Source organism: Chinchilla lanigera, unplaced genomic scaffold (genome assembly GCF_000276665.1).
Source record: "Chinchilla lanigera isolate Chin_1 unplaced genomic scaffold, ChiLan1.0 scaffold00064, whole genome shotgun sequence".
NCBI lineage: Eukaryota > Metazoa > Chordata > Mammalia > Rodentia > Chinchillidae > Chinchilla > Chinchilla lanigera.
Genome location: NW_004955465.1, coordinates 13,418,550 through 13,446,423, shown reverse-complemented (window position 1 = coordinate 13,446,423; position 27,874 = coordinate 13,418,550). Strand labels below are relative to the sequence as shown.

General features: G+C 40.6%; 1 protein-coding gene across 1 annotated transcript; it reads right to left on the bottom strand.

Moving 5' to 3' along the window:
• Positions 1–1,596: 1,596 nt before the first annotated feature.
• On the bottom strand, positions 1,597–4,617 carry LOC102006557 (putative olfactory receptor 2W6). Its single transcript, XM_005399012.1, has 2 exons — positions 4,551–4,617; positions 1,597–2,564 (listed from the first exon to the last, which is right to left on the bottom strand). The coding sequence occupies exon 2, from the start codon at positions 2,557–2,559 to the stop codon at positions 1,597–1,599; it is 963 nt and encodes a 320-aa protein (XP_005399069.1). The 5' UTR covers positions 2,560–2,564; positions 4,551–4,617.
• Positions 4,618–27,874: the final 23,257 nt, after the last annotated feature.

The following is a 27,874-nucleotide window of genomic DNA, read 5'->3' as shown; positions in this document are numbered from 1 at the left end:
CAGGGAAGTGATGAAATTCCTATCAACATGGTTCTCTAGAGAATGATTTGAAGGTTTTAGAAATGCAGTTCCTGACTATGCCAGTAGAACACGTTGTATAAGTTGTGTTTTGGTAGAAGAGATGGGAAATGCTAAGGTTTACAGGTCTCCAAATTCTGAACACTGGTGGCATTTTAATGATTCTTTTGATAAATGTCACCATGGCTAACATCAGGTTTTACTTAGTGTAATAAAGTAGGAAGACTCAAACATATTCTACTTTCTCTGTCTTCCTATGAGAATAGCAACGTATCCTCCATAATCAAAACTGTATCAAAAATAAAACTAAACTAAACCAATAACTCATCTTCATAACCTCTAACTAGTTCACATAAAATCTACTCTACGCTACTGTAGTCACCTCTGTCTAGAGAAAATAGAAGACCTAATGCTACAAAATAAGGAAATATGCATATTCGCCTGACGACTGCATGCTTTAACGAAAATTTATTAGGCATGTGGTGTATTTCTGGGACCTCTATATTAATATGAACTTTCTCAAGATTTCTGATTCCATGAGACTAACCCCACTCTGAGTCTAGCTCTTACTGCTGCCAATGGTGGTATGCTCAAGTATTGTGGTCCTTATTTGCTTGCAGACATTTTAACATGATGTAGCTTTTCCTAATCTGACATGGGCTTCACCCAAATGATATGCCAGGTGTGAAGGAACATGGTTTCCTTTAGGATGAACATTTGCTCATTTGACACAAGCCATTTGAGTCAATCTCCATCATCGCTAGAGAGATACTGCTGTCATTAGTGCAAAAGTGAAGAAAGAATAAGCATCACCCCGGGAATAACCAGTCATGAACATCCCAACATTTCATCTTATAGCTTTAGTCCTCTATTCAGCTTATCCTGATAACTCATGGGAAAAGTAGAGATCAAACGATCTTCAAACAGTTTAAGAAGGCCTGCCCCCACCTTCTCTTGTCATTAGCAAGTGTTAACAAGAAATTCTTTCTTTTACATAAAGCAAATACCTCTCCATCTTGCTTCCTTTCTTTTCTTCTTCATTCTCTATTCCCTCAGACAGTCAAACATACCTGTCACTAAGTTCAATTATGTAAGTGACTCAAAATATGCAGGATCCCTGAGTTCATGATGTTGGTGGTACTAAAGCTCAATAATTGAACAATTTGTTTTGGCTCTCTTTCAGGCATTTGGCACTCTAAGAAGCACATTTGAATTTTCTAGAAAAGTGCTTCTTTCGTACTACTTCTAAAATCTTTCTTTTTAAATTTGTTGAGGACCTACTAAGTATAAAGCATTGGGTAGAAAGTGGCATAGGAACAAAGAAACTTGGTGTGCACATTCATGGCTGGTGTTTTGCAAGCATAGATCATTGTGTTATCCTGATCGGTGCCTTCTTGGTGGGAACATTTGATTTAGAGGAACCTGAGAAGACACTATGATTGTGGGCTCAGGAGGAATGTTGCATTTTCTCCTTGTAGCTACACCACTGAATTTCCAGTCATTTAAAGTGTCTCTTCAGCCTGGAATGCCAGAATATTCCTCTACTTGCTAAGTCCAAGCACTATGCAAAGGTGCTGGTCACTCCTTACTATCCTTCTGCTTTCCCTTTCCTAACACCTTCTTGACGGCCTCTTTCACGTCTTTGTTTCTGAGAGTGTAGATGAGGGGGTTCACACTAGGGGTGATGATGGTGTAGAAAAGAGTGAGGAACTTGCCCTGGTCCTGGGAGTAGGCGTTTGCGGGCTGGAGGTACATGTAAATGATGGTGCCGTAGAAGAGCGATACCACGATCAGGTGGGAGCTGCAGGTGTTGAAGGCTTTCTTGCGCCCCGCTGCTGACTTGATTCGAAGCACCGCTCTCACGATGTATCCATAAGAGATGAGGATGAGTGTGAGTGGTACCAGGATGATAAAGATGGCCAGGGCAAAAGCCAGTGCCTCCAGGGCCATGGTGTCCACACAGGCCATGCCAATGAGTGCAGGCATCTCACAGAGAAAGTGTTCCACTCTCCTGTGCCCACAGCGGGGCAGCATCAGCGTCTGGGGTGCCATTATGAGAGAATTGCCAAAGCCACTCAGCCACGCCACGGAAGCAAGCTGCCCACAGAGCCGGGGGTGCATGATGACTGTGTAGTGCAGGGGTCTGCAGACAGCTGCGTAGCGGTCATAGGCCATGACGGCCAGGAGGACACACTCCACCCCTCCCAGGGCTAAGACGAAGTAGAGCTGGATGGCACAGCCCACATAGCTGATGGTCTTGTCCGGACCCCACAGGTTGTAGAGCATCTGAGGGATGGAACCCGTGGTGAAACACATGTCCAGGAAGGAGAGGTTGACCAGGAAGAAGTACATGGGCGTGTGCAGCTGGGCGTCCAGGGCTGAAAGCAAGATGATGGTCGTGTTGCCGAGCAGAGTGAGCAGGTAAAAGGTGAGGACCACCACAAACAGGGTCAGCTCCAGGTGGGGACGGTCAGAGAAGCCCACCAGGATGAAGCCTTCAAAAGAACTTGTATTGTACTTTTCCATCACCTGTGACCACATGTTGCCTATTGGGAGAAAGATGAGTCTCTGTGAAGAACTCAGATATACAGGACAGTCTTAAGATGAATGACTGTTGAAATGATAGACTAGAAACTTCCTTGGAAATGCTGCATGCTTGACCTAAACTTTCAGTAGGTACTCATTAACTCTTTCTGTGGTCTGGAGAGCACCGTTTGGGCTCCTGCTCTGACTGTTTAGCAGCACTTTCATCACTTTCCAATTTTGCACGAAGTAAAGTATTATTTTCAAAAGATGATTATTTTACTACAGAACAAACATTCAAGTTTTCAGCTTTTTTCTTTAATGAGGAGCTGCTAACTTTTTTGAGTCATCTATAGGCCCTGGATAGGAGCAGTGGCTCTTATCAATGGGTCAGAGAACAGGTTTCCTATTGGTTAAAATCTCATTCTAAATACTGTCTCATCAGTATTGGGAAAACTAGAGTCACATACAAACTCAACAGGGTAGAAGCAATAAAGGTGACTTTTACAAGAGAATTACATCATCATTAGCTATATCTAAACCCAGATCCCATCCTTTCTGCTTGTGGAGCACGACCTTTTCTGAGGCAAGATAACAATAAAGAGCTGGCATCATTGCCTCAGTGACTACTCTATCCACTTTCCCAAATCTCTGTAAAATTATGTTTTCTATGACAGAAGTACATTTTAACCTTGGGATTAAGTGACTTTTCTGATGTTTGCTCTGCTTTTTCTGTAAAGACAAAGAAGACAGGATAAAATCGACCCTGATGGAACGAGTAGCATTTTTGCATAGCTTTCCCCTTCCTTTTATCACATTTTGTTACTGCAAGAAAACTCCACGTTGAAGAATCCTCCACGGATTGTGTGTCTATCCTGATCCCATAGAACTAAACCAGTTTGTATCATCTATGATACTTTATTCTGTCAATTACTTGCTGACAGTTTTATGTCTTAGGGTGAGTGCCCTGTATAATGTAAATTAACCCAAAGCAGAGTCCCACTAATTACTATTTAGAATATTTCCCCAGGAAGTTAGTAAAAAATAAGGGCTGTTACTGTCATTCAAAAGGAATGTCCTGCATTTCTGGGGTACACTGGAGCACAAAATAGGTTTCAAATTCACTGCCCAAATAATCCTTTGCCAACATTAAATCAAGTAGCATGTGTTACCAACAATAGATTCTGTATGTTAAAACTTTGATACTTATTGAAGATAGAAGGGTTGTCCAAGCATAACTCTACAGGTTTCTACCATGGTGAGAGATAGTTGTGAGAATACCAATACTGTATAGCTGGGAGCCCTTGGACTTAGTAGCTGAGGGCCAATAATTATAATCAAGCCATTTTTGTGAGTAAGGCTTCCCTCAATCTCTTGTGAGATGGAAATTAAGAAAAATGATAGAATGTAAGGTTAACAAAGAACATAGAAGCATATGCAAATAATACCAAAATGATGGTGGAGAGCAGAGACTGAGGAAATTGGGTTGAAGACTGAGATTTATAATGTTTTATTTCTTTAAAAAAAGCTGGAAGAAAGTATGACCATAAAGGAATAGCTGTTAATTCTGAATGGTAGCTAGCTGGGCGTGGTGCCTGACACCTGTAGTCCCAGCACTTGGGAGGCTGAGGCAGGAGGATCCATGAAAGTTTGAGACCAGCCTGGGCTACAAAGTGAGCTCAAGTCCAGCCTGAACTGCATAGCGAGACCCTGTCTCAAAAAGAAAAGAAAAATCGGAATGGTAGGGCATATGTATTTTTTCTATTAAGCTTTGTAAATTTCTATGTTTCAAATATCTCAAAATATAAAAGTATGAATAACTTGTCATTTACCCATGTGACTAATATTATATATCTCCTATGAAGTAGACACTACTGCAAACCAGCTGATATTCTTTACCTCATTCCATTCTCAAATCAGCCCAGAGGTCAGCAGCTTAGTCAACATTATGATGGAGATACTGAGACAAAGAGAGGGATAAGTAACCTGCCCAGAATCCACACCAGTACCTGGGACCTGCTGGGTCCTCTGCAGTGTTTGTTCCTCCAAAGCTCACTCCACTATCAGGACTCCAGCCACAGACACAGGCAGTGCAATAATTATATGAAATCTGCTCATAAAAAAATGAAGTACATTGTGAACTTGACATTGCAACTCATGTTTTCTGAGTAGTTGCACAAGGGTTTGAACAAAAGAGCCTTAGTGCTTATCAAGTGAATAAGGCAGTTAGGCAGCTGTCATGCTGAAAAGATAGACAGAAAAAAAGTCACCATTTTATCCCGGAAATGAGAAGTACAGCATGTGTTCATACTGAGCACGTGGGCACAGAAACCCCGGCAGATGGGCCAGGCTCGATGTGGGAGGAGGTGCAGGGTGACCCATCCGCTGTGACGGTCTCATTCTGTGCTCGTCACCCTCAGTAGTGTCCCGTGACCTGCACACAGGTGGATGCGTGTTTATCCATCATAAAAATCCTAATTCTTTCCCTTTTTTTCTTTCTTTCCTTTGTCCTTTTCTTCTCTAGTTCTCAAATTAACCAGAGATGAGTCAGCTCGCCTTCTCCCCATGAATTTTTCCTTCTGTTTCAAATTTATTCTGGCGGACGGACTGTTTGTTCACTGCCTGGTTCTCACCTCGCCACACTGATTCAGCCAGTGTTCACTGCGAAGCCTTCCCTTCACTGAGACTGCATTTTTACATTCCTGGACTCTAAGAAACTGATAGCTGACTCCTCATTTGCAGTGATATTGTCTGGAATGATACGTGAACACGTTCATTCTTACGTGAACCTCAGGGGGTGGCATCTAAACACAGCGACAGGACAGTTTCCTCTCATCGATTATTCAATTACAGTGCTGCAGTTTGTCCTTCTGGGCTTAAATGTGTTTCCATTGCCATGAAAACCAAGACAAACTGGCAGCCTCTGTGTCTTCTGGGTCTTTGTCCAGATAATTAAAATTTCCCAAGACTTTTGAAGGATTGCATCAGATATTGTTCCAATGCCAACAATTATCTAAGGAGTTTACAAGGAGCCAGAAAAAGCACTTACGGCTCAGGTTGTCCAGAGGATAGAATTATTGAGTCCTAGGGTGAAGAAAGTGAGGGTGCCTCAGAGGAGACCAGCAGCTCTTTTTGGGCCAGGGGACACGAGGCAGAAGCAAAACTCCCCACAGCTCAGAACACCGCATATGTCCTTTGAAGATCCTCCATTCAGGAGTTCAAAGTCACAGTTACAGAGAGCTCATTATTCCAAACTCTCACGTGATGCAGACTATTATTGGCATTTTTGTTCTGAAGACTTTCCAATTCAGCGGGTACACCATTTACTAAACTCACTTTGGGAGAACTCTACTAATGAGCTAAAACATCTCTCTAATTTCCCCGCAGAATAAATGATATTAAACACAGTCTTTAAAATTTGATCAAGGCTATGGGAAAAACTGCTTAAGATTTGGACTGTGAAATACTGGTATAATGAACTTCACTGCTCATGGTTTCACCACAGCTCAAGATTTAATTACAGTGTTGCAGAGCACCGTCACTGGTGGTTGCGAAGCCTAGGTCGGAGGTCGTTACCTTACCGAGTGAGACTGCAGCCTCCCAGAGGCCATGTCCACAGTTCTTTGCTTCCTTGGGACTCACGTGAAAGTCCAAGTGGGATGACTGCAGTGTAGATAAGACAGGAGAAACGCGACCTGTAGGGAATCTCTTCAGAAGGGAGAATGGTGAAGGACCACAGGACAGAGAAGGGTCTGGATAGATAAGTATATCCAGGGCATACAGGTCACATCACCCCCAGGACACAGGGAGCCCTCACACCCAGGAACCAGCTCCAGGCGAGGACCCCACTGCAGGCCAGCATGAGAGAGGATACAGAGAGAGCAGAGAGCTGGGCTGCAAGCGGGCCTGCTCTGGGCTTCCAGCTAATATGGGGTTGGACCTTGACTTTTCTGCCTCCCTGTACAGAGCAGAATTTCCCCCCAAAATTCCCTTAGCTAATTATCTCTAACAAGGGTTGGGAGAGTGTATGGTCTCAGAGGAAAATCACTCTTCACACACACACACACACACACACACACACACACACACACACGCACTCTGCAGAGTCACCCTAGACAGAGCACTGACTGGTTATCACTGAGTTTGTTTTTCTTAAGACCAGTAGTTACTAGCAAGCTTTAAGACACAGAAAGTGAGCCCTTTGGACTCAGCTCAGAGTGGACCTCAGTGTGGAGGAAGGGTGGTACCAGGATATTGTTGCCTCAGTTTCCTTTTACGATGCGTCTCTACCATTTGTTCTGCCAATGAACTGCAATAAACACCTCTTATTTCTGTGCCTTTAACATTTTGTTTACTTAAGGCTAGTTTTGTATGCAGTTTAAAATGCATAGTAATAAAGCCTAGTTGGAATATTTTCTACTTGAGGGAAAGAAGGTGGTTTAAAAAGAAAAAGATCAATTTTTGACATCTAAAGTTAACACAAAAACAAAGATAGGTCACAAATAATAAACAATTCATTTCAATTTTCCTATGAAGATTTTCTTGAAAAAGGTACTACCAATTTGACAGAATGACTTTAGCGAAGTCATTACACTAAATTAACAGGTTTGAGTTCATAAAAACAATAGCAACACCAGGAATACAGTTTCAAATCATTTTACTATCTGTTAAAGTTATAAGATAAACAATATGCAAACACCTGTGTATCAGAACTATATGTTTTATGTTTAACTGTTAAAGACTTTATAAGGGGGATATGTTTCATATTTTCTCTCTGGAGCCAGAGATTTTAATGTCTATATGAGATATCATATATAGTGTTTTGTACACTTAATATATTATTTAAATTGAAGCTGTCATCATCATCATTTGCAACATCCTGATGTATACTAACTTCAGTAACCTTTTCTGGGTTCATGTATCAAGTAGAAACACAAAATATCTGGTTATTAATATGCCAAATATGTTTTAAATATAAACCTTGTTAAAGTCATAGTATAACATTAACACCACTAATTTTACTGGTGAGGATGGAATGTATTAACTAGAAGAGGGTAGAATATTGTCTCCATTAATTTATAATCAAATGATATACAATAATTTTCATAAACATAAATATTGAAATAAAAAGATGATCAGTCCAAAGTAATCAGTAATATTATTTCTGTTTTTCACGGTACAGTAAGATGAACTATTGCCCTGAGAGCTGGTTTTTACACTTAGCCTCAGTTATTAGTTTGTCCATTGTCTCAGCCTAACATTTTCTCATGGAGAGGAGGGAGAAATACCTAGAAAATTTGACACCCCCCCCCAAATTTCCTGTCTGAGATAATGAGCTCCTCTGAGAATTGAGGGGGGTGAGTCCCCATGGGGTAGTTAATTCCATGAAGGATGTGAAAGCGTCTGTTAAAGGAGAAAATTTAGAAGCAATCATCCATATATTTGACATCTCATTTGTACTCCCTTTATTCAAGCTTGGCACACTGAACCCCCAGCCCATTATAAATACATTTAAATTTGTAACTTGTGGAAATATGATGTGAAAAACTATTTTCTATGAAATGAAAGACTAAAGTACAAGGGTCATAAGTGATTGTTACTTTTTCTACGGATATCCTATGATGTCATATTAAATTATACAGTAACATGTTGGAGTTATATTTTGCAAAGTCTATGTTAGTCATCTTTTCCCTCAAACACAATTACATCTAAATAAATTATCTTTTACTGCAATTTGATCTAGTTATCACTGTAGCTTTTGTAGAAGTGAAGGCATTATTTACAATATTTTCATCCCATGTGTTTATACATTTTGACATCAAAGACCCATCATTTCTTTGCTTTTTATTTCCCAAACCTACTTTTCATGATTTTCATCTCTTGGTCATATGTCCAGTCACCAAGTCTTAAAACACCACAGCTTTCCCGAGTTGTCTCTTTCCCTGAATGTGCCATTCATTACGTTTCTAAAGCGACCATGACATCTGTCTTTCATGACTGTTTCTTGTCCCAGCCTTGCACTTCATTCACCTGTGTCAGATTTGTCATAAAAGCCTGTTCATTTTAATCTTCTGTGTCGCACTCCTTCTTTGTTGTATATGTTTGCATATAACACAACATAACATAACAACATAATGTAACATAACATGACATTGCACTCTTCGTGTAGGGTTGCTGCATGGACATATCGCATCCAAACTGCTGTTTTCATCTGTTCCCTCTTTCCTCCCTCCTCCCATCTCTTAGTTCCCTTTCCATTTGAGAAAGATATATCTCCTTACCTCTTACGATCTTTTATTTTGATCTTTACAATTTGGGTTTCTCATATAACAGAAACCCTGTGGTATTTGAGCTTGTGTATCTGATTTATTTCACTTAATATTATGGTCTCAGGGTACATCCACTTTGCTGCAAATAACTTATATTTGTCTTCCTTTATGGCAGAGTAATACTGCATGGCACATAAATATAACACTTTCTTTATCCATTCATCTATTTATGGACAAAAAGGCTGCTTCCAAGATGTAGCTATTATGAATTGTCTTGCTCTAACTATGGATATGTAGGTATCACTGCAACATGATGTCTTTCTTTAACTCTTTCAGGAACATACCTGGAAGGGAAACGGCTGAGTCCAGTGAAATTTCTATTTTCAATTTATGAGGACTTTCCATTGTGTTTGTACTAGTTTACAAGCCCACCAACAGTGTAGGAGTATTCCTTTACCCCACACTCCTGCCAGCATTTGCTATTTTTTGATTTCTTGATGGTGGTCATTCTTTCTAGAGTAAGATGGCATCTCAGTGTTGTCACCTTTCACTTTACCACACGAGGAGCTTTTCTGAAATACAGATATCATCATGCCCAAACACAATGTCCTGAGGAGAAAGTCTTATTGTTTAGGGAAACACGCATGCATTCTTTAACACTGATTTTGGTTCTACCAACTTACATTTCCATCTCTATCTAAAGAACCCCTGTTCATTTATACCCCAAATGCATTAAAAGAATTAAACTACTGACCATAAGGAATTAAAACACTGAATCATCTTTCAAAAATAATTTGAAATAAAGGAAAAAGGGAATAGTATTTGGAGGTAGAATGGCTCAATAATTGCATGTTTAAAAGTTAGACAACCTCACTTACTATTACTGAGGAGAAAAATTACATTGAAGAAGTGTTCTGAAAGTTACATAAAGTAACAAATAGTAAATTGTCTTCAACATAAGGTGAACTTTTATAATTACAAGTTCCAATAACTATATCTTCTTGCTTTTGGTGTTCTGTCAATGACAATATTCATCCCATAGGACAGCGTGGACCTAATCACATTGAAATGTTCCTCATGTTCCTTAATGAGGCTTCTGGAGGCTCTTAGTTGACATTGTTTGTTAGTGCTTATTTCACTGTGTTTTGCAGCCTAAATGCTTTTCAGTGTGTGAATGGCTTAAAAAAACAAAACAAAACAAAAAAAAACAAGCAACAACAAAAAACTGTTACAATCCTCAGTAACATCAAAGAACAACTGTTAAATGAGACAGCTTGAATGGATGTCAAAGGAATGAGGCTGAATGAAAAAAGGTGATGTTAAAAGGCTTCACACCATATGATTTCATGTCTGAACATTCTCAGAATGGCAACGTTATAGGAATAGTAACAAGTGGCTGCCAGGAGTTGGGATGGGACATCAAGGGGAAAGGATGGTACTGGAGACTCTTGTGGGAATGCAACAACCAGGGGTGTGGAAAACAGTATAAAAGAATGGTACACAAATACTGTACTCTAGTTAGTAAAATTGTAGTTTCAAAGTGTGTGAATTAGCAATTCCAAAACTACTTATATATTAAAATTGAGCAAATATGCAAACAGGCAATGGATAATGAGCCCCAGGGTTGTTGGAGTTTATTTTACTTTTTTAACCAAAACAAATCCTCCAAGTTTGAATGGGTATATTTGGTCTGTCAGGCTTATGGGCATTTTTTCTGTACCCAGCCATGAACATTTTGTGTGACTATTTTCAAAGCCTGCATCTGTCTGCTCAGGGACAAGTTCCCTAGTTTACAGAGATCTTCTTTCATTTGACCAATGACTGGAGATGGCTGGTCAATAGAATTTCATAAGGGGAATTCCCCATCTATAATCAGCTGGCTCTAAGGCCAAGTGGCTTGGCAGAGAGGCAACCATTCATGGTGGCAGAAGACAGCAAAAGCAACAATAGAGAAGGGGAGAGCAAGCCTATCTCTGTCCCTTATATACAGACTACCCACCCTAGGGTGGGTGTAACACACGGCCCTAATCCCAGCACTAGACCATGAACCAACCACAAACTCTATATTCAGCTGCCTGCAAAGAGCCCACCCCACATGACCACATGATGTTTTGGGGAACATCCAGACACAAACAAAATCATTCCTTCCCTGATCCCCTCAAAGACTAATGTAGTTTTCTTTATGAAAAAGACATTTACCCATCTGCAAGAGTTGCCAAAATCCTCACAGTTTCACCACTGCTGAGAAGTCCAAGTCCAAAGTCTTCTCTGAGATTTAAGGCAAACTCTTAGCTGTGGGACCTTGTATAAGTGAAAAGAAAGTTAAACACTTCCACATTCAATGGCACAAGATAGACATTTCCATTCCAAAAGTTACAAACAGGAGGATACACAGGAAAGGGACCAAAGCAAGTCCAAATTCCAGCAGGGCAAACATTAAGCTGAAATTTTTTCTCCTAGATTAATTAGTTCCATGTACAGCATCTGAGGCAATCTGTGGCAAGTTGTGAGCTCCAAAGGGCTTGGATGGTTCCACCCCTATGGCACTACTGATGGTTGTAGCTCCCATATCTTCTCTCTTGGACATGCTGTGCTTCCTTCTTGCAGTTTCCTCAGGCAATCCATGTTCCTGGCTTTTCCAAACTTCTGGGGTCTCCACTGCACCTTTGGCATCACCCTCACTTCTTCACACACTGCCCTCTCAGGAGCACACTGCCTGTCCTCTCAGACCTTCTTCTGAAATCTGAGTGGAAGCCTTCCTAACCCCACAACTCTTGCATTCTGCATGTGCCTAAAACCAGTGCCACATGGATGATGCCAAGGCCTGATGCCAGCTGAAACAATAACCAGGTTTCCTCCTCTCTTGGCTGCAGTTTAGTGCTTGCATTGCTGAGTACTCTGAATCCAGTTCTGAGGAGCAGATTTTCTATGCTGCCACCATTCTGAGATACAGTGCTGCCACCAGCATTCTGGAACATGGTGCTCTGGGGCTTTCTTCTCAAAACAAAGTCTTTCACTTTTGCAATTTTGAGGCTGCAGATGGTGGAGACTTGATGCTTCTTGTGATACCCTCAGGGCATCCTTTTTTATTCTCCTGTTAGTTTTAGCAATCAAGATCTCCTCTGCCCTATTTTTGCTGACCAAAGCTTCCTTTTTAGCCAAACTCACAACATTTTAAAGTATTCTGCTGGGCTCTTTGCTCTTGATTCTCAACATAAATCTGGCTAAAAGCACCCAAATGTAGTCATGTCACCACTTCAACGTTCGAGTGCCTTGAATTTCTTCTCCTAGATTAGTCTAGTGCTCTTAATATCAGTCTCAGACAGTCTCTGGACATGAGCAAAATGCAGACAAACTTTCTTCCAAGCCATAACACACACTGTCTGGCGTCCAATAGCTAATTCAGTCCTTCTTCCCAGCAGAAACTTCCTGAACCTGTTCTTTACCTCCAGAATTTGTATTAGCCTTGTGGTCTTTAGAGCTCTGAGCACAATCTCCCATACTGAACAGCCTAAGGTGTTCCAGCTCTAATTTTTCAGCTGGTATCTCTGAACCTTTCCAAATGCTTCCCATAAGCCATTCTCAAGGGCTTCTGAACTATATGGTCAGGTATAATCACAGCAATGACCCCATTCCTCTGGTACCAAATTCTATCTTAGTTACTTTTCTCATTGCTTGGACAAAACACCCAACACCCATAAATTAAAGGAGGGAAGATTTATTTAGCTCACAGTTTGTGGAGGTTTGAGTCTATAACTGGCTGGCTCTAAGGCAGAGTGGCATGGCCAAGAGGCAACTGTTCATGGCAGCGAAGACAGAAAAAGCAACAATAGAAGAGGAGAGAGCAAGCCTCTTTCTCTCCCTTATATTGTACGGAGGCTGCCTGCCTTAGGGCAGGTGTAGCACTCAGATCCCCAATGCCAGCATTAGACCACGAACCCATCATAAACTCTAGATTCAGCTGCCTGTGAAAAGCCTGCTCCCCATGACCACAAGATGCTTTGGGGGGACATTCAGATAGAAACCGTAACAATACTACTTTTGCATTTTTACTGTTGTTTTTCTCATTGTGTCATCTCCTCTTGTACTTGCCATTGTAGTTTTTGTGTTTCCAGTTTTGCCCATACTTTGACCTGGGCATGTTTCCTTGTCAACTGTTTTAGTTATGCTATCTCTTACTGGTCAGTGAGACTGTATTGTCTTATGCTTGGCATGATTTTGAGCTTTTTTGGCTTTCTTAGTCACTTGCTGAGTTGTCTCTGTCTCACCATGTGCTGCTCCAGGATGCACATGTGTTTTTTTCTCTGTCTATTTTCACTTCTGGACAGTCTGTAGCCCTGCTGCTGCTGTCGAGCTGAGCCTTATTTTATTTGATCTGCAGGTGTTGGATTTCTTTTATCTTTTGCCTTGGCTTTGAGTTGTTTGACTTACTACAGTTCAGCCTTGTGTTGCCTTGCAGCTTCCTCTTCAGTTGTCAGGCTTTTTTGTATGTGTCTTTCAGCCTGTAGCAACACTGGTTTTTTTTGTTTTTGTTTTTGCTGTCAACTGTCACTGACAAGCAGCCTCCAGTTTTGCTGGATTTGCCGCACAATGTGTTCTTTGCATTGCTATGCATGTGTCCCAGCTCCAGTTCTGGCTCTTTCTTGCTGGCAGTAGTTTTTTCAAAGCTCACTTTCAGTGTAAGGATCTTTTATATTCATTGCTATTGCTGCAGTGCGTTTTTTATCAGCCTCTTTTGGTTGAGCTCACTCTTTGATGCCTTCTGTAGCTGGGCAAGGCACTCCTCAATGTCAGCCTTGTGTTTTATTGTCTTTGTTTTAAATCTCTGTGGCCAAAAGATAATTTGGGCTTGTAGTTTTGGAGTAGATTCCTTTTTACCAGGGGAGCTTGACAGTTTGGAAGATATAGGAACTTTTGTTGGACCTGTTTTTTATGATATACCTCTCAGTCCAGAAAAATGGCCTCTTTTTGGAACTCCAGTGACTCTAACAATAGTCATGTGATTTTTGGATAACAGCCCAATAGTCTGTGTCATTACCAACTGTTCAGTTGTACCATCTACCAGAAAATTCATGAATTAGCCCTTTATCTTTTGTTGTGATCATGGGCTTCTAGCTGCCTATGGGGATGGAGCCTGATCAGGTCTAGTCCTGGTAACTTTTACTTCCTGTCAGTCCAATGAGGCCAGCATCTGGTTTTTCCCTGGGTGATAGCTTTTTCCAGGAATTCTCCTAGTTCTGAAACTTTTATCATCTCTTTTATCATTTTTTGCCATTCATTTTTTTAATATCCAAAGTTTTACATTGCACACATTGATTCCAATCTAGATTTAGTCAACTGGTAGATCCTGGCTTTGTTTGGCTCCTGTTTTGTTAGTATGCTCATCTTTGTCCTCTATTGATTTCTGTCTTTCTTTCTTTGAGTGCTTTGGTCAACAGATCTGTTCTTTAAGCCTCCTGTCAGCTTTTTGTCTGGCCTCCTGTTAATGATTTACATACACTCTGATAGTCACCTCTGAAAGTGGATTTGCATTCATGCATTAATCTTTATCAATAAGCAGCTAGACAGAGCTGAAACCATGTGGGTCTAATCTGAACTATATTCAGCCAGGAGTCAGTGTATGGAAACTGATTCTGATGTCCTCATAGCCGTTTGTTTCCAGTCATCATTCAAGAGTCAGTGTTCTTATCTTAAACCAACAGAGAGCAAAGTGAGTTAACCCTATAATTACAATTTAAAAATTTGCAGTGCTCAAGAAATGCTTTATGCACATCAACTCAAACTGGAAACCAAAAGTACATTTACCACTTGATTAAAATTCGTAATTCTGGTTTTACTGAGCAAGGGTTGGGCTTGGGTCTATCAAAGCTTGGAGGGACCACAGGTTCTGTCTTCCTCCATGCCCACTTTGAAATGAAAAGATGAGTTCTTGTTGCCATCATCACTCTGTTTCACAGGGTATTCCTTTATTTTTCTATCAGCCTGCCTGTGGCACCCTGCCTGTATATCCCAGCACACTAAAGCTAAGCAGAGTTTTCATGTTTTTGCCCATTAGACTGCAAATCATTTTCTGGTACTTTTGCTTTTAGGCTTATTAGACCATTTTCCACCCCCAGTCACCAGTGAGTCTAGGTGACCTCAGACTCACACACTTAATTTTGCACACACACACTTACATATATTCCTTTTCAGTTGTTTTCATTGAGGTGTTAGATTTCATTCTAATCTCTCTTGTTGTGGGCCACTCCCACAGTTCTGACACTCTCTGTGAGTTTCTTGCTGTGAGCCACTGCTGCATTCCACTTGGCACTCTCATTGTTGGCCTAACCTGAAAATTATTTGAGTTTCTTTCTGGGTGTGGGTCTGTCCCATGAGTTGTTAGAGAGCAACTCTCTGCATGAAGCTCCACTGCATTTCACTTGGGGTTGTAGGTTTCATCTGACCCAATCCATGTAAGATTACTAGGTACACCCCCCTGGAGCTGATTGGGCTCCCTTCTTCCCTAATAGGATGGGTTTTCTTCCTTGGGCCCCCAAAACCTTACTATGGTCCTGTAGTGGGGTGTTCCAGAATCATTCTAAATCCTCTCAGCTTCTATTTGTGCTGATGAGGTGAGGTCTGTGGGAGGACCAATACTCTCTCCTAGCTGAAGTTTCACCTGATGGTACCACAAGTCTCAGAACTCCTGCAGCTCATACCCTCTTGGGCCTGCAGGCAAAGGAGAGAGAAATTCTGTCATCTCTGGTCCCTATATGGTCACCAGAAATGTTTAAGAATCCAAGAGATTAGAGAGACCAGTGGGGAAAAGGAGGGTTTATTTCCAGGATTTTAGATGCACAATGATCCAGCCAAACTCACATCTAAAGGGCTGGGCCTTGGAACTAAGAAAAGGCTCTAGTTTTATATATTTGGCTGAGGGAGCTGGCCTTTAGAAACTAGGGGTACTGGTCAAGTGAGGGTACAGAAGAAAGGCAAAGCAATTAATAACTTATCCTTGAAAGATGATAAAGCCTTGTGAATCCTGCAAGAATAAGATGACATAAACTTTATTTACAGGATATAGTTGCCAATCTTATCTGTACCAGAAGAAGAAATAATAGCTACAGGAGGTACTGCAGGAGTTCAGTGGGGATTGTTCTTTAAGTGCTGCTTCAGGGCAAACTTCTGCTAGTATTTTGATACTGATTTCCCATACTTGGACAAACCTACTGGTATGTATTATTGGAAGGGTACATAGGACCTCAGAAGTATTTTTGTATACTTCTTGTATGTCTGAAATTATTTCAGGAAAGGCTAAAATCAACAGAATTCATTCAGAACTACTCATTTAAAAGAATTTCATTTATGTGTAAAGCAAATGTGTGTCTGTCCATACATGTATATCTATCATTTATATTTCTTAATAGAATTGACTGTCTTTTCAAGCAATCATTTTGATGATGTATCTCCCTCTTTTCCTCAGTTGATCATTTGTTGTCAAAGAAGGATGGATTTGCTGCAAAGCTCTGGCCCTGTCAGGGCTTGCACAAGCCCCACAGCACATCTCAGGCTGCTTGCTACAGATCAAGAGTCTTGGGAGCTCCTTGATGCCGAGGGCCAAGGGTCAGAGTCACTGGCCCACAGAGGGATGGTTCCAGAGCCTTCATTTGCTTTAAGCCATGCATAATTATGCACAAAGCATAATACTTTCTAATGATGATAAATGTGTGTATGACTAGGTCTATGGGGTTACTATGCTATACTTTTATCATTATTTTAGATTGTATCCTTCTTATTAAAAAGAAGTTCCTCTTAACTATGTGCTCTGTTTTACTGGCAGCACCCTCACACATATTGTGTCCCCTATGCTCCTTGATTGACTAACCAGACTGTGATGATGTAGGAAACAACCTACAGCACATTTCTCAGGACAGATCTGTTGTTAGGAGGTGCATGACTGTGCAGATGAGTGTAGCTGGCAGAGGAAGGTGGCAAGGAGGGATTTGACTCAATGGCCACCCCACTAGAGATGAAAAGTACTCACTGTGTGGCACCTTTATGGAGGGGAGGACAGCTTCCTGCCACAGGCCTGCCAGGCAGAGGCTTTGTGGGGGATTGATCAGGTCTGCAGCCTGGGTTCTTCCATCAGGGATGTGCTTTTTCTCGAGGTCTCAGGAGAATCTGTCTCCTTACCTTTTCTGGTTTCTAAAGGCCACTGCAGTCCTTGGAATCTGGTCCCATCTGACATCTGCAGAGCCAGCAGCATAGCATTTTTCAGTCTCTTTTTCTCATTATTATCTTGTTTCTTTTGGGGACCCAGATAATCCAGGATGACATCTCCATCTCAAGATCTTTACTTAGTCCATCTGCTAAGTGCCTTTTGCTGTGGGAGATAATGTAGCCACAGGCTCTGGTGATTAGGTGTGGGCATCTTTGGGGGCCATTATTCTGTCTCCCACACTTCTGTGTTACTTTTAAGAGGTGGGATGCAAGACAAAGCTCCTTGACTTTTGCTTTGAAGGAGGTATCCTAACATACTATACTACAGCACCTGCAGAAATCTCATAGGGTGGCGGTGCCTTTAGTTTTCATACAAATCATCTCCCACCATCTGTGAGTCTGTATTTTTCAGCCATATCATCTAATGAATTTTCCATCTCCAGATGAATAGATCCCTTCAGCAAAGTGTCGATGGTACAGTGTATCACAACAAAGTCCTATTTAAGGATGCTAGAGCTGAAGTGTGGCATGGAAGGTGCACACTGACATATCTCTGGGGGAACTGGATGAATGCTTATTCCTAACCCTTTGGTTTTAGGTATGCACTGAGATGAATTTTACAAGGAATAGCCACATCAGTGTGCTTATTTCAAGAACCAAAAGCTAGATTAAGCCTCAGAGTAAGAAAACCACATCTTCCAGGTCAGTTGCAATTAAAATGGCCACATGATTAAGCATATAATAATCCATTTCACTCACAAGGTTCATGTCACCTATGCACAGGACAAGTAGATAACATAACTGGAGTCCAACATATCTTTCAAGTCTTTCATGGAAGTGGAATTCTCCCGGGAGGGACACTCTGTGTGAAGGCATGTGGCAGCCAAATCACATATATTGTTATTTTCATTCATTTCCATTTAAAGTGTCCCCAGGGTGTCCATAAACACGATCTGTGGCCATGTCCAGTGATGCTAGAAGCTCCCCTTCTCCCTTGCTGAGCAGAGCAGATGCTGAGTCCCATCAGGCAGGTTGGGCTGGAACTGAGTCAATACTTGATTGCTGTCTGGGGGAGACTTGGCCACCTGTTGTTCCACCTGTGCCTAACAGGCTCATCCTTGATGTCTTTCTATGGAGACTGATATGTTTTCCAAGGCCCCGCCACTATATAGGGAGTGAAATCTAGTTTCCCTCCTCAGCACAGAAGACCACTTAAAACTCAGCACTGTTTCCAGAGGTTTAGAGCCAGTTCCTTTTTTAAAAAACAACAACAACTCCTTCCTTACTTGATCTAAAGTGTCAAATGCCTCAGGGGACACTGCCTTGTGTCAGGTCCTCAGCTAAGTTTTGTCACTTTAGCTTCTACAGAACAACAGATTGCTGTATTTCCCCCTTAGCGTTCTTCCAGCAGTGCACAGCACCCAGCACCTTGCTGATCTGCAGCTTCCCCGGGAAAAGTAGCTCCCTCTCAGCTTCCTAGTTCTTCACAGACTTCTTGTTGTTGTTGCTCCAGTGGCTCTCTAATGTGTTACACAAACTTTTTCTTGCTTTTATTATTTCTTGTATTAAGACTTTTCTAATTTTTGAAAGAAACTTAGACTCCCTGAGTTGTCCTGTCTTTCCTGGAAGCAGAATTCATCATCCAGATTTGAGCTAAGTTTGTAATAAACACTTCAGCCACTGTAGGTGAACTTATCATGACCCCGTGATAAAGGGGCATAGGCCTCTCCCAGGACCTGGGAAGGACCCTAGTAATGTTCTTGTGTAAACACATGTTAATGTAAACTTGTAGAAAAGATATGTTACCTCCAATTCACTATGGTTACTCCTTTCCAATTGCAATATCCCAATTATAATTCTCCTGTCAGTTGATCTTAAAGAGGTTGTGAGAATTTTTCTTACCTAGGTAAGAGAAACTGGTATGGAGATCCAGTTGCACAGGTGATAGTTGATTGATTGTGTCCACTGGAGTAAGAGACCTTTAACTAAATCTGCTCAGCAATTCCACACCCTAGGGTGTGGAAGACCCACCCTAGGGTCGCTTTTTGCCTTGATGGTATAAAGAGGAAATGAAGAAGGATGATTCTGCCTCTGTTTCTTTGGAGGAGCTCCAGTCTTTGCCTTTGCCTTGGATATCATCTCCCGGCTTCCAGTGCAGATCCCTCAGCCTTCTGGCCTAGACCCTTCATCATTCCATCCCAGGCCCATTGACTTCCCATTAGCTTTCTGAATCAGACTTGCTTGGGTCACTGCAGTAAGCTCCAGACCTTCAGCTGAATCTTTTGGTCTCCAGTGTGCAGACAGACCCTCTGTACTCTTCCTCCTCCAACTCTGTGGGTGACCAACTCTGTGAGTAAGCCAATCTTGTAAATTCTTACATATTTGTGTATTTTCCTTTGTATCTGTTTCTCTAGTAAATATGACCAATACAGCATATATGGTTTGTTATCATCTCTATGCAAAGATAAGCTACTGTTAGTTCTCCCAGTGTACTAAGGGCTTCTCAGACCAGCCCCGTTCTTGACTCTTTGGACTTTCCAGTGACAGAGAGCCAAAATGTGAAGGTTAATAATGATGTTGGGGCCAGGCACCTAAGTACGAAGCTAGTGAGTAGCAATTTTAAAATCTCACCTCTTCTCCAGTCAGCAAAATATGCTGTTAGCAAAATAAGTACACAAACCACACACTGTTAAAAAGTATTTATAAACCATACATCTGACAAAGGACTTGTATACATGTTTTACAAATCACTTATCAAACATTAACAAAATTTTTACAGGAAAATGAAACAATCTTTGTTTTAACAGAGCCTGTGCTGCAGCACAAGGGGTAAGTAAACAGGAGGGAGCCCCTTAGACTAAAACCCTGTGTCTTGCTGAATTGACCAGGCTGGCCTTGAACTTGTGATCCTCCTGCCTCAGCTTCCCAAGAAGCCTGGATTATAGGCATGCACTACCACACCCAGGTGCGAACTTGTTTGTTTTGTTTTAATAGGAAAAAGACTTAAACACACACAAAAGGATATAATCAATGAGCACATTAAATAAGGCTATCATCAGCAAATAACACCATCATTAGCAAATAGGTAAATGTATATTGAACCTATGTTATAATCTACATGTTTACTAAATTGGATAAAATTGAAAAAGACTGACCATACCAAATATTAGCAACATTGTGAAGCAATCGCCTCTCTAAGTACCATGCAAAATAGTATTTCTACTTGGGAAAATTTTGTGGAAGACATTTATATAACAATTACATTAAAGAATATTCACAACCCCATTAATAGTAACACAAAATGGAAAACAATCAAAAGATTCATCAGCAATACAGTAAACGAATGATGGTATATTAATACAATAAAACTATTAATCCATAAATTTACAAGGATGGATTTCAAAAGCATTATACTCAGTTGAAGAATGGGGTCAGGAAAGTTTGCATAGTGCATGATTTTATGCATGAAAAGGCACAGCTAGAGGGAAGAATGTGCGTTATTGTGTTGGTTTAAGGGATATTATTGCAAGGTGAACAATGTAATACAGGACATGTATTTTATAAGATTATTTATAATAGTCACCCAAAGAATGATATACAAAAGAATGCAGGAAATCTGTCCACACACTAAGACCAAGGGATCCAGCTGAGGGCCTGGATCCCACAGAAATGTCCTACATGAGCCCAGCTTAAGACCTAGAGCTCATTACCATGCCTCCCACGAGTCCAACTGGAGGCCCAGAGCCCATAACAATTTCTCATGCAGGCCTGTGACATGGATCTGTGCTGCAAAGACCCAAAGGTCAGTGGTGGAATCTAGGAAGTCTGTGCCAACGGAATGAAGGACCTGTGCTAGCAGGCTGAGGGGTCTGCACTGGAGCCAGGAAGCAACACACAAAGTACGAACCAGAGCTCCCCTGAAAAGTACCACAGCCCTCCTCAGCAACAGTGAGGCCCTGAGCTCCTCCAGTGGTGAACACAGCTGAGTTCCCATCAGGACAGCCAATGCAGCAATCTTCTGTAGGAGACTGAGCTGTGCAACTTCTTTCCTTCTTAAGTCAGGAAACAGTGCTCTGAGCTTCCCCAAAGGATCAGAGCTTCCACAAAGTGAACTGAAGCTATTCTCAGTGCCAACAAGGTCCTGAGCTCCTTGGAGGATGAAAACAGCTGAGTTCATCACAAAAGCCAGCATGACGAGCTCCTCCAAAACAACCAACAGCTCCTTACAGCTTCTATCAGGTCCCAACAGCCTTTTTCCCCTCCCAACAGCCTCACTTCTCCTTCTCCAATTCTGTCTCTTATGGTGCTGGTAACAGTCCCCAGATGGGTCTCCCACACTCAGCACCACGCTTACTCAGTTCAGCTGGGGGTATAAATTGACCACCACTTTTCAATCCACTACAGTTACTCACACCAAGGAGCCCAAATACGTGAAGTGGTCAGCACTCAAGAGAAGATCTGTCAGGTCGAGGCTGATAGCACATGCAGAAGTGCACACATAGACAAATGTGCTGAGAAGCCAGATTCCTCCCAGCTGGAGAAGGAAGCTGGAGTAAGGAGAAAGACCAGACAAGCATGCAGCCTCCCACTTGGCTTGGAATTGGAGGTGTCCTGGTGAACTGCTGGTGTTTAAAACACAGGTATGGACAGTGCAGAGAGAGATACAATGTCTGTCCATATGAGTATAAAATAGAAATGAGCAAGCCATGCTCCTAGATCATGGTTTCTAATTTCCATTCTTCACTTAAAGAAATGAAGGTTGTTCGGAGAAATAGCTGTTTCAGGGACATCTTATTGTGCTGAAATTAATGAAGTATTATGTTGAGGACCACAAATGCAGAATGGTTAGTTTTACTTGCTTCCGTAAGGGATTAATAGAGGCTTGGGATTTTTGGTATCACCCTTTTGAGATTTCCCATTATCTCATTAGGGATGGGTCATCCTCCACCACCTACTAAGGCTAAGGCTAAGGCCAAGGCTAAGGCCAAGGCTAAGACTACTAAGACTAAAGATGCTACAGGGCAAGAGCCTCTTTAGCTTAAGGTCACTACCACCTTCTGAGTCATCTGATAATCCCCTCACCATTTTCCTCAATCAATAAATACTGAGGTTCTGGCTGCCTTGTGGCCTTTTGTTCTCCATGAACAGCTGGTCATCCCAGAGCACCACGCATTGCCATTTTGTCTCTTGCTCCTTCTTCCTTTTGTGCACAGTGACATCTGGCAGGAGATTGAAGCCCACAGAAGTGGTCTCCAATAACTGGCATCCAATGTGACCTGAACCCATGGTGTTCTCACCTGCATGGTGGACAGACTAGGAGTATTTCAATGGTATTTAAATCTCAAGTGACAATTCCAAAGACATTCAGCACAGGACTGAGTTTAGTACTTTCAGATGAAGTAAGAATTTCACTGTCATATCATGCATAGGTACAAATTCTCTATGATGAATATGATTATTATGTACATCTAAAGTGTACCAATAAAATCTGATAAAATAACAGAAGACATATGCAAGGAGATGTCCTTGGACCTTGTTGTTTCCCAAAGATAGTTAGAAAAAATCCTAATAATCAACATTAGCTCATCCCTGAACATCAGGTGTTTGATTTTAAAGAGCTTAAAGAATTAAAACAGAGCATCATAAATAATGGAGCTCAAGGACCATTCACCATAGATTCAATTGTAGGGAAACATCATCTGACCCCACCTGATGTTAGACAACTTATTCATGCTTGCTTATTACCTAGTTAATATCTTTATTTCAATATGCAGTTATGGGAACTGGCAGCAGATCAGGCTAAGAGAAAAAGAAAAGGAGATAGAGCCAACATAACAGTGGAGGTCCTTTTAGGGGTACAGGACCTTTGCAGATATAGCACAGCAAATGCAATATACTAATGAGACTTGTGGAGAGACTCTTTCTTGGCCCACACCTCCACAATTTTTAGAGACTGATGCAGCATGCCCAAGAAGGCAGCATGGTCATCTTCAGGGAAGGTGGCAATGTAGGCAGAGTCAGTGATGGTGGTGCGGGACCTGTGCAGAGAGGAATGAAGTGGCCAGGGTAGGCCAGCAACAGAGCCATAGAACAGAGAAGCAGCTTCCTCAACCAGGCTGGGTGTGGTGGTATGTGACTGTAGCCTCAGCTATTGGAGAGGCTGAGGTCAAAAATATGCTAAGTACAGGGACTCTTTACACTGAGACTCCTGGAGTCAGTGTTACTTCAAACTATGCTAAACCCAATGGGAATTTGCTGAGCCAATATGGGTTAATCTAGGAACCTAAATAAGGAGAAGTTGCAAATATTAAAATCTTTGGTGCCAAAGCAAATAAAAAGGGACGTTTTGAGCCCTCTTTCAAAGAACTAGAAAGCAATGGGTTAGTGCTAAGTAAAGCTTTCGTTCGTGAACATGAGTCTTAATGTGAAGAGAAATATTGATTATGATGCTGTATCACAACCAGAATTATTTGGTAAGAAAGAGGAAAAATGGTCAAAATTGCCTTATGTTCAGACTTTCTTTGCACTGAGGAAATAATCCTTACCTGTATTCAAATGCAAATGTGAGCCACAGGAAACCCAGATACCTCTGGCCCTTAAGCATCCACTATTACCAAGTCTGAAGCTTCCCCAAAATCCCCTTCCAGTCCTGATGGTGGCGCTTCTAGGCCACCCATAGTTAAAGCCTCCCAAAGGCTGTGTCCATCCTCTGATGATTTTGTTTTAGCTTCTCAAGGGCAATATCTCTTATAGGAAGTAAGTGGGAAATTTAGAACTGCTGTTATTCATGTGCCCCTTTTCTCTCAGTGACCTAAAACAGATCAGATAAGACCTAGGAGAGTTTCCAGATGATCCTGTTAAGTATGAAGTCTTTATAAACCTCAGACCTATAAACTAGGTTGAGAGATTTAGTTATTCTTAAATCAAATATTAACTTCTAATGAGAGACAATGGGTAGAGACTTTAATGTATGAATTTCTTAAGTGTATTACAGATACCTAGGGGTGCATAATTTCAGAATAGGTTTAAATAGAGCCTAGTCAGCACTGCTGCAGAGGTGACTGAATAGAGAAACCAAAATGTCTTGAAGATCTCCTTGCCTTAGAGCCGAGATTTCTTCTGGACTATTACCTGCCTCTGTCTGTCCCCAGAGGCAATAGATCTCTTGCACATAGGGATTTTAGAGCTTTTGATTCTGAGTCATTTATTGGAAAATAAGTCCTAAAGAATATGATTAGAACATTATCATTTTGTCTATCATTCTCTTCAAAAGGTTAAAAAGTAGCTCTCAGTTTCCTTACTTATTGGTTTCATTTTCTGTTTGGCAATACAGTTGCAGTCAATCATAACTTTTTTCTCTAGAGGCACATTTTGCTAAGGATTAGAGACATACGCTGGGAAAGCTCTTGATCTTGTCTTTCTGCACTGAGATGGCTAGGATTTAGTCTTCCACAGAATCACTCTTCTGTCCCTTCTCCATTGACCTGTGCCTGAGAAAAATCACAGTTTACAATAATGTTTGGTCTAACACAATTCTCTCCTCCATCAGTGCTGAATTTCAGGACCAAGTTTCTACAATGGTGAGTTTCCCTTCCCTGGGATCCTTCCATAGTAAAACTACCCATCTCTCTCTCAGCTATGTTCTAAAACACTGGTCTACATTTAATCCTGAAGGCCTCAATGAACAGATGTACAAGTTTTAGTTCAAGTTTATGTTTTTTAGTTCTTAGGCAGAACTGGAGATTAACTCCTCTTCTTTTCCCCCTCAAGAATGATGATGAATGATTTTTATAGCATAGGGCAGACTGACTGATTTTTATAGCACAGAAAAGTTCACTGATAGAACAAAACATTCCTAGGAAATCTTATGAATTTAAAAACAATTTTAAACAGACACTGGTATTTAAAAAGAGGCACAGCCCCAGTCCCAAGAGGACTGCCTCTCTCATCATGATTTCTCTCCAGAACATCTTGCAGACTGACCACTATTCTCAGAGATAATCTCTTTCTATACCCAAACCTGGCATGCTCAAACCCTTGGAAATAGTTAAACTTACCTTTAACCATCTGTCCCATTAGAAGGAACAGTTATATGTGGCTAACAAACAGTAGTTTTGGCCATCAGCTTTGACTTCCCAACAATTATGGCTATGTAAGCAACAATGAGTAACTGCCTGTGTAGCTGGATATTCCAATCAGATAAACCACCAGCCTAGGGCTTGTCTTAAAAACTGTCTTTGCTTTCACAAGTGTGAAAGGTTTTATTCCATCTGACTCTTAGTAGAAGAGGTCTCTGTTAATTGACCTATGAAAAGTTCCAACTATTCTATTTATAGTTACAACCTAAAAACTATGGAAGACTGATAATTCAAATTGGTCAAATATATCTGAGTGCACTCTGATTTAATAAATTACCATATATGTATTTGTTTGTCTGTATGTCTAACTGTAAACAGATGCTTTATTTGAGCTTAACCATTTTCCTTCTTTTTGAATTTTGGAGTTTTTAAACATTTGTCTGTAATTCAAGTTGGCTTATAGATGAATATCATCAAAATTAAAGACATGCTTCCACCCAAGTTCCCAGCTGGTCAGAATGATGTCAAAGATGGTTTTATGAATGTAATGTATGTTGTTGTCTGTGTACAGTGACTCGAGAATCTTTCATTGATGAAAATAATGTTTTAATTATTGTGATCTGGTTCCCCTAGGTCATCAAAAACAGTTAAAACATTTAAATAGAGATCCTTTAGGGGTCCCTTAGGAACTACTGGACAGAGCTCCCCATGATCAGTAAAGGAGCAGTTATCTGGAAAAATTTTATTCCAGCCTTTGTTTATTAAGGGGACCCTAGCGCCTCTCATAGCCTTATGGGAGATGCCCAATAAATGTTGTTAAGTATATTATTGTGATAGGTTTACATTGGTCACTGTCAAAATATTAAGTTTTCTATAAATAAACTAAGTTTTCTATAAATAAACATTAAGTTTTCTTACATGCAAATAAAGCTTTTGTAAATGGGGAGGGAAGAAGTGGTTGAATGGGAAAACAAAAACAAGATATATCATGTATAACAAGTTACATTATTCATCAAATTTTTTATGATGAATATGATCATTACATATGCATAAATGTACCAATACAATCTGATTGAAAAAACAATAAAGTTTTCTCATTAACAGATGCTCTTTTAGGGGTTGGGAATTTAGCTCAGCGGCACAGCACATGCCTGGAAAGTGCAAGGTCGTGAATTTGAATCCCGGTACCTGAAAAGAGCCAAAACAAAAAAAAAAAAAAGAAAAGAAAAAGATGCTCTTTTAAACTAAATTTAAAATCTAAATTAAAAAAACCTTTCATTTAGCTATGATAATTCATTATTGTTAATCTCATGGTGTATTAAATATATTCATGGCTTTCAGATGCACAGGTCTTTTCAAATGTAAAACTAGGATTGCTTATAGTAATAAGCTTTTATTTTAGATTCAGATATGTACTTTTCTCTTGTGCTCCAGCTACTTGTAATAAGAGGTATATGTCAAACTAACATGAGACCACCTGTCAAAAAATAATTTTAAAAGGGGGATACTTCTTTGATGTCTTTGTTATACATGTGTTATTATACTTAGAGATGCTTACATATTAAGCAGACCAAACAATGTCACAAATTTCTTCAAGTACATTCCATTAAAGGATAACAAATTGAGTGAGAGCTTCTTATATACTATATAGAGATGACTGACTAAAAGGTCTATTCTATACCAAAATGGATATTTAAGTGTGTTACAAAAATAATGTCATCATGACTGTCATGCTAAAATACTGTGTATAGCTTTTGATCTCAAGTTTTCTTTATAAATTATAACTGTTTTCTGTTAACACTTTACATGGATTCAATTAAGACAACAATGATTGGTAAGGAATAACGGTCTTTTAGTGATACTTTATATTTCATAGTGCTTGCTATCCAGATAAAATTATAATTAAGCTCACTGCTCCCACTACAATGTTAATGTCACTGATCTCTCCTGGATGTTTAACCACTGAGGTTTGGAGAGGAAAGCTGGAAAGGTAACTGAGCTGAGAGGGCAGCCAATATTTTGACCCTGGCCTTTCCACTTCAATGAGGACTCAGAACATAAGGGAACGTTTTCTGCAATATCCTACAACTCTGTTGAGTTCCACAACCTCCTGACCAACGAGATTACTGGGTGCCAGGGGATGGGAACACAGTGAACAATGTGCCAAAAGAGGTTCACTAGAGGGAGAAGTCTCCCACACTTTCATAGAAGCAATTGACCAAGAAAAGGCTGTGACTCATTCTGATGGCTGATGATGACAGAAGAACTGAGATGAACTGTCCATGTTTCCAAGGTAAATCCTGAGGAGACTTAACTGACCTTGATAGATAGCAAGAGGTTAACTTTAATTAATGCAAACTCAATTTAATTTGGTCTTGAATGTCCAGTGGAAAAATATAACCAAAGATATACAAAACAATGACATATTATAAGCTAGACATAGGAAAGGGGTCTAGTCACTAATGCCTTCTGGCAATTTCCAGCTATTCCAGTAGCTGAGCACTGTTATGGGTCATTAAGAAAAACTCTCAGACCAGTATCAAAGGACTTCATTAAGAAAAACTATGGTAAATCTATAAAAGCTCAACAAGAATCTTTAAATTATTTAGCTAAAATTGCCCTTTAAACCCATGAAACTCTCTGTCTTCCAACTGCTAAAACTGGAGGACTTATAACAAAATAACAGGCATGTAGATAACCTCTATAGGTTAGATTTGGCTCTTTCCCCCACCTGCCTTTCCATTCTAGTCTTCACGCTTTGATTGAAAATGCTTTAATTTCTTGGAA

Coding starts and splice junctions, on each gene's coding strand:
- LOC102006557 (XM_005399012.1), bottom strand. CDS start 2,559: ATGTGGTCACAGGTGATGGAAAAGTACAATACAAGTTCTTTTGAAGGC.